This window comes from Podarcis raffonei, chromosome 8, assembly GCF_027172205.1.
Source record: "Podarcis raffonei isolate rPodRaf1 chromosome 8, rPodRaf1.pri, whole genome shotgun sequence".
Taxonomy (NCBI): domain Eukaryota; kingdom Metazoa; phylum Chordata; class Lepidosauria; order Squamata; family Lacertidae; genus Podarcis; species Podarcis raffonei.
Window position 1 is genome coordinate 55,284,433 of NC_070609.1, and position 12,621 is coordinate 55,297,053.

General features: G+C 42.9%; 1 protein-coding gene across 1 annotated transcript in view; it reads left to right on the top strand.

The window, feature by feature from the left end:
- CDH13 (cadherin 13) overlaps positions 1-12,621 on the top strand; it is a 589,050-nt gene that overhangs the window by 482,926 nt on the left and 93,503 nt on the right. The window contains exon 8 of the mRNA XM_053400135.1: positions 9,566-9,706. Within this exon, the coding sequence (XP_053256110.1) occupies positions 9,566-9,706 (141 nt within the window). The remainder of the gene's footprint in view (positions 1-9,565; positions 9,707-12,621) is intronic.

A 12,621-nucleotide genomic window follows, 5' to 3' on the forward strand; every position in this document is an offset into this window, starting at 1 on the left:
GCTCCCCCTCCCCACCAATGTCAACCGAGTAAGGTTCATTTTGATTCTCTTAATAAGAGATTATGTTCAATTTGGCGTAAGGGAGCTGTCATAAAACATGTTATCTTTTATTGCCCTGGTGGAAGATATTTTTCTAGTGAATCATAAACGGCACACTTAAGGAAAACTTTAATTTGCACCTTTATGCAGGAAAGTTGTATGTGTGGTTTAATGTCACATTCTCAAATCCAGACCCACAGATTTCATATTGAACTGAAGGCATATTGAGGTGTATTTTTCTTTCTTTCTAAATAAAATAAAATAAAATCTACCTGAGCTCATAGAGCTGAATTGCAGTGCTTTGAGGATTATTTTCACACATAACGGCAGCTGATCAGAATTCTTTGCAGATTATAGGAGACAAATCACCTGCCTAAATGGTATGGAGAGCAGCCAATATCCAGGCATTGCTGATCTCAGTGATAAACGCACATTATTTGCAATGTTAGACTTGGGGGGGGGGCAAAGGGAGAGAGAGAAAAACTCATTATGGAGTAAAGCTGTATCTGGGTCAAATACTGAATTTGCTGCAAAGGACACCAGTTTGAAAAGTATGTTTGAGGAGGATTTACAAACTATCCCACCTTGTCTGGTGCTTAAACAGTGGCTGTCATGACCAAAGTTCAAAGCGTTCTACAAATGTGTCCTCATCCGAAGACCCTATATGTGTGGAGCTCCTACAGGTGAAGACTTTGTAGCATTAGACTAATGGCCCATCTAGCCTAGCATCCTCTTCCCTGCAGCAGCCAACCAGATGCCTCTAGGGAGACCCAAGAACAGAAGTTGAAAGCAATCACCCTTCTCCTCTATACAGCAAGTGGGCCTGTGCAATGGATTTGGCAAAAGCCTGAATCCCAAACTGAACTAGGCCAGTTTGGGAGGGATGCAGACTTTGGACAAGTTGGGTAAAGAAAGTCAGGTTGGGCATCCAAGAGCAATCTGGGGATGGTGCCAGCGCCGGGCTGGAAGAAGGTGCTTTGGCTACTAGGGAACACATAAATGGAGCAGGGTTGAACCCTCCACTGACAAGCTGGTGAGCAGAGCATCAAATGCTGGGGTTTACTGTGCCAGCATGTTCCCCATCAGAAATGTACTGGAGAAACAGGTCCCAAGAGGATTCACCCTTTTGCTGTCTGCTGTGTGGTCAGGGGAGGGGAGAGACACAGTATCTCCTTCTGCCATTCCTTCCCAATGTTATGCTTAATTCGGGTTTAAGAAACCCTAATTAATCGTTACTCCCTGCCCCACCCCAATTGATTCATGGCCAAATTCAAGCCAGGTCAGGGGTGATCTGGGCTCTGGAATAGGGTCAGGTGACAAACAGTGAACATAAATGATTTGAGAATAACTAGGCAGGAATGAGCCTGAGACCTGCATAAAAAACATGCTTTCTGAGTGAAAAATGGTCCCTCCCCACATATACTTCTATAGGTGCTTCCACACACCTGGATCTTCTCCTCCCCACTGAAATCAATGAGGTGCACTGGAGTTTGGTTCCAGAGCCTCTGCATGCTTGCACAAGATAGCTGGGATTATTTTAAGCATCCTTTATGGGGCATGATGTACAAGCAAGTGAATCAAGTGAATTGGCGGTAGGCAGGCAAATGTACTCAGAAGGGCAATTTTTCTCTTTCCCATTCTATCCAATTCTTACATCCAAATTACGCTTCTCCTGCAGACAGTAAATAGACACCGGTTTTCATCATAGCAGAAATACCACATTGCTTTGATTAAATGGTAGAACTTCCTTTGAAGCATCATAATTGGAAAATGGGGAATTAAAAAGAGAGTTACAATAATGTTATTGTGAGGTTTTGTTTGTGACAAACCATAATTCACGCTCTGAAAGCGCAGCTGGTCTTGTGTTTCCTCTTTGCCCTGCAAACACAATGGGCACTTTAGAGTAAATGTTAATATTATGATAATCTGAATAGCTGCATTCCTTCAATTCCAATTCCTCATTTGTCAGGGTTATAACACTTGTTTGCATTGGCTGCTCTATATGATTATTTTATTTCAGGTAAATTGAATAGGTACTAATAGCAGGTGGATTTGGGGTGGTGGGGAGTGATGGATGATCCCGTTGTTTTAAATAAACATCAGCTGTTATTTCCTGCAAGTGTACATTATCTTGCATATTTGCATAGTTTATGTGAAAGAAGAATGGCAACAAGTCTAATCATTAGATGTGGGATAGCCAACATTGTGCCATTCATATGTTGTGCAGTATAAGTCCCATTGCGTGACCAGGCGGCAACAGCCCAAGCCCCCAGGGATCATAAGGAAGGCATAAAGCCTCTGACAACGTTATATGGAATTAAAATTAGGCCACAACTTTATTAAACTTCCAAATGTAGGAAGACCTTGGCTTAGGCCTTGGTCCCCAGCCTCCCAGCCCCCCAGCCAGGGGGAACTGGGGCTCATCAAGGTAAATGGGATATGGGGGTGCTCTGCGACATGTAAGTGTAGCAGGCAGACAAGTCCATATCCCTGTACGCATGACCTTTCAGTTCACTGATGACCTTTCAGTGTATGGCCAGTGACCCCCAAAAATATAACCCCTTTAAGAGGGGGACCCTGGAATTGCCGCTGCGGAGGGGGGTGAGTCACCACTTCACACACACACACACCCCATAGGGAAGAAAAAACTAAGGGATTCCACCCAAGGCCATAACCGCCAAAGTTGTGATGAATTGCTACGGGGAAGACAAAACCTGCCAATGCAAGAAAATTTCTTCCCAGTCCTTCAACAGCAACCAGTCAAAGACCGTAGCAGCACCTGCTAAACAGGAAGAAAAAGTTAACCTGCAAACAATAAAACATTAGACTAAGGGAGGGTAGGGAGGGTGAATCTCCAGAGCCGACGGCCTGGCTATTGTCGGCTCCACCCCCTATTTATAAATGGGGCTGGCCCCACCTCCCAGCCAGAAACTTGATTACTGAGGCTGGGCGTGAACCTCCAGAAATTAACACTGAGAGGCAAGCCAGACCCTGTTTGCCAGTAAGCTCCCTGGGAACTGTAGCACCACGTGCGATCCCGCAAAGGGCACCCACAATGTAAAGTGTGAGTGCTCATTATCTTCAGCCTTTGGCAATGCTGGCTGGGGTAGAAGGGAGTTGTAGTGCAATGACATCTAGAAGGCACCACAATGAGCATCCCTGCATTATGTTTGAACTACTGCTACATCAAAAACTCTCATCCAGTTTCTCAAAGCTTGTTTTCCTCTATGAGACAGCATTTCATCGCCACCACCACCATTTCTTAGGACACTCTATAACTTATTTATAAATTTAGTAGGTGCTGGGTAGAACTTGTAACATTGTGAGGTGGCTGTCTGTCATATCTTAGCCAGCACCACCTGGAAGCCCTGGCATTCTGCCAAGTCCTGTATCTGGCTCAACACTGGGCTTAGGAGCCAGGATCCTTAGATGAAGCTGAGGAGTGGCCATCAACAACACTGGTGAGTTTGGCCTCTTGGAGTATTGAGTATTGAGCTTGACTCATTGAGTCATCTATTGAGCTTGACTCATTGAGTCATCTTGAATGCAAGACAGAAACCTGCCCCATCAGGAGATGTGTGTGTCTACAGGCAAGGACTCACCAGGAGCCAAAATTGGGAAGTAAGAGGAGATCTCTGGGTGGAGACAACTGATAGGCGTCAGCTTCATTTAAGGTGTTTCCAGCAGCTCCAACCCAGTGCTAGGCTGAAAGAATTGCTGGAGCAATGCATTTGTACCAGCACTGTGTTTTGATGAGTCTGGCCACTTGGTTATTGTGAATCTGATAATGGACTCCCCTGGGGCTGTCTCTTGTCTATACCCTTGTCTGCCCAGTGATCAACTTGAACATAACCTCAGACTGCCCTGATCTTGCCTCTTGCATGATCCCTTGTTATGGAGCTGGGCCTTGGCCTTGGATACTACTACTGTTTTTGCTAATTGTTGATTTTGCTGCATCAGATGCAGAGCAGGTAGGTATGGTGTGGGGAAAATGGCCTCAAGGGCCAAACTTTAACACCTGCTGGGCCTGATTAAGTCCATGGGCTGAAGGTACCCCACCAGTGTTTTCAATAATAACTCACATATTGTGGTATGCATGAGGTTCTGTCCCAGAAGCCAATTTACTTCCTTTGCAATGATTAATTAATTTTTTCCTCTGCTCTGTCTTTCACGGTCTGTTCCGAATATTGGGAGTTTAGGGCTATTCATCTTTCCTTGGCTGAAACAAATTTCTTTTGCTTTTAAAGCCTCAGAAATGTCATGAAACCACAGCATTCTTAGAGATTGCATATCTTCACCCACAGATAAAACTCTCTAGATTTCAGCTTGGTGTTTGGTGTGGTGGGGGCAAGGGAAAGAATGACGGATTGCTTGGTTTAGGGGGGAGTTTTAATTTTCATTGTTGGTGATATTCATAGATGGACTAGATGAAAGACTTCTTAATATTCAGTAAGGGCAATAATACAGTTGTGTGGAGGTGGACAAGATTATTATTAACACTGTGGGTGGTTCCCCCCCCCTTGCTGCTGTAAATGGTTTCAGAGATATGACAGCTGTGATTGATTTCTGAAAGGAACTTTTTGAAATGCTTTTCAAATATTTTTTCCCACACCCTTTCATTTCTACCTCTTGCATTTGGAAATTTTGAATATAGTGGATTCTCTGGTCCCTATAGGTTCTGCTTATTGGGGCTGACTGTATCTGAATTATTAATGCATATTCCTATAGAATCAGGATAGTACAATCAGCTATGTTGGGTCACTTGCTATACCTCTCAGGTATTCATTAAGCTATTGGTGTACCAGAACATCAGATTCCATCTGTGAGCAACCTAGGTCATTGTGGAGAGCAGGCTTTCAAAACGTTCTTGAAGTGAACATTTTTCCTACCAAATTCTTGGGGGGGGGGAGGCCTGAAAGTCTATCATGTCGCCCAATTAACTTTTCTGTGCCAGTATAGGGATTCTCTGCAACCCCAATTGAAAGACAAATAGGCACTGAAGCAGCAGCTAAAGAAGATCTTATTCCCAAAGGCAAAGAGATTTGGCCATACTGTATTATGACATTGATGAGGGATAATTAAGCCAATTCAGAGTGAGGGCAATATTTATTGAATGTGCATTATTCTTACTCAGAATTGACTTATTTTTGCCACCAGTGATGTCATCACATAATCTAACCTGATTGGATCTGTAACAATGTCTCTTGCTTCATGGAAAAGTGCCCACTTTAAACAGAGCCTAGTCAAAGCTAAAAATAGGTATAATGATCTTAATGGGTGGGCATTAAATCATTGCTCCTATGGTGTCTCATTTATCAACTATAGCTAGATGTTGGGAGAATTGATATAATTACAGCAGGGAACCCCTTCATTATCACATAAATTTGCACTTTAGTCATTTAGCCTGCTGCAAAATGACTAAGGCTTGCAAAATTTGTGGTCTGCCAAAGAGAATGAAGTCAAAAAAGAGGTGAATTGCACCATTTCTCTTTGATTTTTTCTCTTGCTCTACAAAAGTTCTGACTCTGGCAATTTTGGAGTCTCTGTGGCTGCATTTGAATGGTTGGAAAGCTACTCTGTGGAGTGTGCAGTACGCCTTCTAGTGCTATCTATGCTAACTCCTTGTAAGTTAAACAAAATTAATGGAGGACATTGATGGCTATAAGTTATGGTGGGTTAAGGATGTCAGAATTGGTCAATTTTGGTTTCTCATTCTTCCCAGTCATAAACATTTAGTTCACTACATTTCGATATCAGTTTGCACTTTTGTTTTTTTAAAATATGGGGGTGAGGGAAATCTCTTGAAAATTCACTAGCATTTTATCGCTGATTTCTCCTACTATATGCAATTTGTATTCAGGTTTCTATAATATACACATAATATACACTCCCCACTATACATCTTCATTTGTTTTTATTAATATCTCCACACTTCACTCAAATATATGCATTTTTGTACAGAGTACTTGGCTAGAGAACTGCATTACCAAAATTCTGTGGAGTGCAAATTTCAAAAGGTGGCAGTGTTTCGGCATGTGCAAATAGAATCATAGAATTTTGGAACTATAGAGTTGAAGATACCATCTAGTCCAATCCCCTGCAATGCCTAAATCTTTTGCCCAATGTGGGACTCAAACTCACAACCCTGAGATTAGCACTGAATACAGCCAGATATTATATGGAATACCAGCAGCCCTAAACTCCCAATATTTGGAACAGACCGTGAAAGACAGAGAACAGAGGGGGGGGGATAATTAATCGTTGCAAAGGAAGTACCGTATTTTTCGCACCATAGGGCGCACCTAGTTTTTAGATGGGGAAATCAATAAAAAAAATCTCCCCCCCCCCCAGCCCCAAGGAGCAGCGTACAGGCTGCGCACAACCTCTCCCTGCCGGAGGGGTTGCGTGCGGCTATGGAACAAGCCAAGGCAGCAAGCAGGATGGATCCCACTGGCTGCTTTGGCTTCCTCTTTAGCCCCGCGCAATCCCTCCCTGCCAGGAGAGGCTGCCTGGAGCTAAAGAAGCCAAAGCCCCGTGCAGCCTCTCCCTGCCGGAGGGGTTGCACACGGCTATGGAACAAGCCAAGGCAGTGAGCGGGATGGATCCCACTGGCTGCTTTGGCTTCCTCTTTAGCCCCGCGCAATCCCTCCCTGCCGGGAGAGGCTGTGTGGAGCTAAAGAAGCCATAGCCCCATGCAGCCTCTCCCTGGCATAAGCCTGCATTCGCTCCATAGGACGCACACACATTTCCCCTCAATTTTTGGAGGGGAAAAACTGCGTCCAATGGAGCGAAAAATACGGTAAATTGGCTTCGGTATCTGCCAAAAGAGATTTCAGGGCCCAAACCTGAGACCTGGGGCAGCCCCCAGTGATGACATAAAGGGCAGACCCCGGTGATGGCATTAAACATAAAACATTATCAGATGACATATCATCAGCTGCTTTTTACATTAATCAAGCCTCAAAGTGATGACAAAAGCAATTCTGTTTAAAACAGGGGTAGTTAAAATAATGACAATGAAAAGACATGAACACTTGCCCAGCAACCAGGATCCTTCAGGGGAAGTCCTGTGTTTTCACTGTGCTTTCAGTGTTTATTGTGTATGCAGCTTAAGACCTTTATGGCTGCCCCTGGACTTTTCACTTTTCAGGGAAATGGGGAGCGTCTAGCAATGCAATCAAAGTCTCCAGTCCTATGCACACTTACTAGGAAGCAATGACATAGTGCTATTTACTTCTGAGTAAGCATGAGTAAAATTGCACTATAAGTCTTGTTAGATTTGTAACGGATCTGTTGGAGGAGATAAAAACCACCTTAATTGGAATATTCAGCATTTTCTGAGCACTTTCTTGCTTTGTGGTGTGTGCGATGGCTATAGGAGTTTGGACTGCAGAAAAAATGTATAATTGGGTGCTAGAATTTGATAGTCACTCATCTCTGAGGATGCTACATCATGTCAGCTCATCTTTTGATTATTGGACGTGGTAGGACTCTACAGGAGCTCATCATTGCCACTCAATAATTGTCACCAGCTTCTCTCCAAAGAACAAGTTGCTCAGTCTCTCTCTCCTCTTCCCCACCCTGTGTGTGTCATATGCAACTTTTCATCAGCATTCTCTCTGTATTTCCCTCTTGCATTCCTCTTACCAACATGTGGTCCCCTCTCCTGTCCAACTCCATCTCTGTTGCTTTTGAAGAGCAGTCAACTATCACCATTCTTAGCTGACTGGTCCCCTCATGCCTTACTGATGCTGAAAAAGCACATTGTCGGCAAATATGGATAAAGCTGCGATGGATCCACATTACCTTTTGGAATAATAAAGGGAAGAGTTTTGTTATCCCATCCCATAAGATTTTCACCCACTACAAAGCTATATAAGAATAATAGGCAAACAAGCAAATGATGAAAACTCAGGTTGTTGTTTGAGTGAATGGAGTAGAGCATCTACACAGCTGATAATTAGTTGCTGTGGGTGCAATTAAAATGGCATTTGGATGAAGCAGGAGACAGTTTCAGAACTCAGATTGGTACTTAACTAAATTCTACTCAGAATAAACCCATTGAAATAAAAAAAAATCTAGCTTACTCATGTTTGTTCATTTCAATAGGTCTGCTGTCAGGGAAGCTTAGTTGAATACCAGACTCAGCTCCTAAACAGGAAGCACACACAGTTCCCAGTGGTTCACATACACATATGCTCAGTGGATATAGCGCAGTGCTCTGTGTCTCCAAAAAGCAGAGGGAAAGAAGTGAATTAGGTAACTTTATAATGATTCTTTCTGTGGCCACACTCACTCCATAGATTTAAAGCAACAGCTGTAGCTTCTCCCAAAGAATTCTGGGATCTGTAGTTGGTCAAGGGTGCTGAGAGTTGTTAGGAAACCCTTATTCCTCTCCCAGAGCTACAATTCCCAGAGTTCCCTGTGAAGAAGGATTGATTGTTAAAGCACTCTTTCCCAGCCTTTTCCCAAATGTATTCAGTTGGAAATTTGTTCTAAAGTGGAGTCATTTGTCTCTCTTTTCCAAAGGCTAAATGTCTTCCTGTCCTTTTAAAATCTTTCTCCTATATCACTGTTGTGGATCGCAGAATAATAGCTTTTGAGAATGCATGAGTGAAGTAGCTCATGATTTTAAAAGAAGATGACCACCACCTGCTCCTTCCCATCTGCATTCCCCATCAGTGATGTGGCCCTTAAGGTTTCCCAGCAGATGGGCCCATGCAAGACAGCCACACAAATCAAGGAAATGTCACCTTTAATAAGTTTTAATACCATTTCCATACAGTTAATCTCCGTTCCTGGTAGAGCTTGAAATAGAGTAGGTCACTTGAAATACACTGGGCGTGGCTATGCCCCTCTCCTCGTGCGGAGGTAGGATTGAAATAAGAGGAAGCAAAGGGACAAGAGACTTCTCTTCAAAAGACACAATTAAAGAGAATGAGTGAACTGGAACAGTTATGGCAGGAGGCAGAACAACTCCGGAATTAAAACAGAGTTGCTAGGAACATACTGTTCTTATTTTCCACCATTTTACATGCTTTTCAGACAAAAATAAGAGTTGTCATGCTTGCTAGTCCAAGAAAAGGTACCCTGTACTGATGCCCTCCAAATGCTTTGGATTATAGCTAATCAGAGTCTGTCAGAGTTGTAGTCCAAAACATCTGGAGGGTACAAGGTTGGAGAAGGCTGGAAGAGATGTTTTGGGCTATGGCTCGCTCCCATCAGCCCCAGCTAGGGTGACCAATAGTCAAGGATGGCAAGCACCAGGTTGGGACACTTCAACATATCTGAAAGTTACTAGGCTGGTGAAGACTGGTATAGATAGTTAGGTAAAATTCTCAGCACATCTATTTGTCAGGGTTTCCTGGCTTTTGTAATAAGCCAGTTGCCTTCTTTCTATTAATAGAAAAACATCCTGCAGATCAGTTTTACCTAAGGGTGCCTCTGATGCCTTAATGGATATTTCTAAAATGAGATCAATGCATTGCACACTGGGTAATGTATTATTCTTTTTTCATCTCTGCAGACAATGGAGAATCCGAAATATGAGCTCATCATAGAAGCAAAAGACATGGGGGGCATGGATGTTGGGTTAACTGGCACTGCCACAGCAACCATTGTTGTTGATGACAAAAATGACCATGCACCGGAATTCACCAGGAAAGAGGTAAACATTTACTTTAAGATGCAAAACAGTTGAGCATTGCTTGTTCAATCACGCCAGCTCCTGGAAAATCAGGAGAAGAGAGTGTTCTTGTGCTTGCATCCTGCTTGTGGGTTTCCTACAGGCATCTGGTTGGCCATTGTGAGAACAGGATGTTGGAGTGGATGGGCCATTGGCCTGATCCAGCAGGGCTCTTCTCAACCTGATCTTGGATCTAATAGAAGTTGATGGGCACCCTCTGTGCTTCAGACCTGTGCGGAGGTTTCTGCAGGGAGGTTGTGGATGGTTTCACCATGGCACACAGCAAATGCTTTTAAAATATGCTTGGGAAGGTTATGTTTGTTTAAAAGTGCGTCAATTCAATGTTGAGTATTTCCAAGAGCAGGCCTTTAAAACTTTGCAGAGAGTCTTCCTCAAATAAAGTATATTTGCCGTTTCACTCTATTGAAATCCAAACATGGTACATTGCTTGTGTTGAATTGTGTGTGGTGTAGAGAAAGGATTGAAATAGTAGGAAGCAAAAGGTTTGTGCTGATGTATGGTCATTTTAAATAATACTCTCCAAAAAAGAAAAGAAAAACTATCCCATTAATTGGCAATGATGCAAATCAATGCCAGATTCTGTCTCCAGTTTCCCATCTTCCTGGGGCTGACTGGGATTATTTCACATGAGTATATCCCTTTTCACCTGGAATTCACTACCATTTGAAGCAAAAGCTGTGACAAGGAACTTTGATGCGAAGCATTTTCTTTTGTTTGATCCAGTTGTGCGGCTTTTCTTATATTCTTATGATCTTACCATTTCTAGTGTCCAAAGGGATTTTTGACCTTCATTAGAAAAGCAGACACGTCAAGCGGATTTAGGGGACCAGCACTGGTTCCATTCACACTGCGTGTGGAACCTCGTGGATACTATAGGGGACATCACAACTATGATTTAGAATAGAGCGCGAGAGGCAAGGGGTGCTGATTTTTGGCATCGTAAAGGGTGCCGCTGAAATTTCAGAGCCCAGGGTCCTCCACTGCAGGTACCTCCATTGCCCTACCAAAATTCCTCTCCATTTAAAAAACAGTCGGATAGAAGGCAAATGGACCTGTTGTCCCAGAAACAGAAGTCCCAAACCACTTTTGATGCACAGAACCAGTTGTGAGACTCTTTGGATCCAGACCTCAATATACACATGAATAAGCCTATGTCGCCTCCAGGTACGTTGACTATTATAACCAGGTAGTACTTAACACACAGTGCCGATTAGTGTGGCACTACATTTAGCGTTAGTCAATGAATTAATTAGCAAAAAGAAATGTAAATTATACTGGTAAAGTGTATGCAGTGTCGACTATTAATTGAATCCGCCTGCAGGTGTGGCTACTCTCTTCAGCTGGAGTAGGAGGAGTGAGAAAAGAATGAAAGACTCAAAATAGCCTTTAAAAGAAAATTAGACTCATTAACTAAAGAAACAGAGGCATAACCTTTTAGATTGTAATTACGGCTGCTATGAAATAAGACCCTTGAATTTTAGCGCATTTTACAGCTACATGTGGGGCTTCTTCCTCTCGTTACATTTTCTTTGCAATATACACTGGGATGCAGCATACATATTTCCAACCCCCTCTTTTATTAGTGATCTTAAAATTGCAGCCAACTAAGTCCTACTCTGAGCAGACCCATTGAAATTAATGGGCCCATAAACTTAAATCCATTGATTTCAGTGACTCTACTCAGAGTCAAATTTAGCTGGATGCAGCCCCCAAATGTTGAATCAAAACCAAGATTTTAAGCAGTGTGGCTACACTTGAAATGACCTCCCCCACAAAAGCACCAACTGGATAAAATTCCCATTAAACTATAACAACTGTTTGCAAACAGTGTTCCTGGACAACATGGGGAAATGCAGGAGGGTTTCAGAGGTTGGAGGATCATTAAATGTGGAAATGTTTCCCAGTAAAACAACTTCTGAGTTCCTGATCAGGTGGAAGTCCCCTGAAGTGTATGACAGTTGTACTTATGTGTATCAGTGGAACAGTTATGGAACTTTGGCTTTTTCACCGATCTACTGGCATGTCACACAAAGTTTCCTTCACACCAGTGTGTGTAGTCACTGGACAACATGGCTACTCCCCAAACTTCATGCACATGCATCTTTCTGTTCCTCCATGAAAACAAAAGGAAAGGCCTGCATGCTGATGTGATGCTCCATGTTTTGACACTTTACTGTGGATTTTTTTTTCTGGAACCAAATAGCACAGAAATGTGTGCTAAACATGTGTTGTAGTCCATTCATTTTCCAAAGGTGGTATTTGCATCATGAGAAGGTTCAATTATAATGTGGGAAGTAACAGGGAAATATCAGGGAAATGGAATAAACCAGGGGTCAGCAAACTTTTTCAGCCATGGGCCGGTCCGCTGTTCCTCAGACCTTGGGTGGAGCAGACTATATTTGGGGGTGGGAATGAACAAATTCCTATGCCCCACAAATAACCCAGAGATGCATTTTAAATAAAAGCACACATTCTACTAATGTAAAAACACGCTGATTCCCGGACCGTCCACGGGCCGGATTTAGAAGGTGATTGGCCCAGTCTGGCCCCCAGGCCTTAGTTTGCCTACCCATGGAATAAACTGTCATGTGAATGCAGGCATACACACACACACACAAATACCTTTCTTTACTTTTCTCCCAATATATATTTCAACGGTTCTTTCTTTCTTTTTTAAATGGCCTATGTTATCGACTGACAGAATAATTTCTGGCTGAAAGTAGCTTTGGCTTCTATTTTTCATTCATTCTGGGAGTTGCTTTGGGTAGCTTAGAGTATATCTGTTCTCAAGGTCCATTTGTCAATTCTGAATGAATGGAGACCAAGATTGTCCCAATGAAAGTCAATTAAGCTACACCAGGGATGCAGCTAGCTCA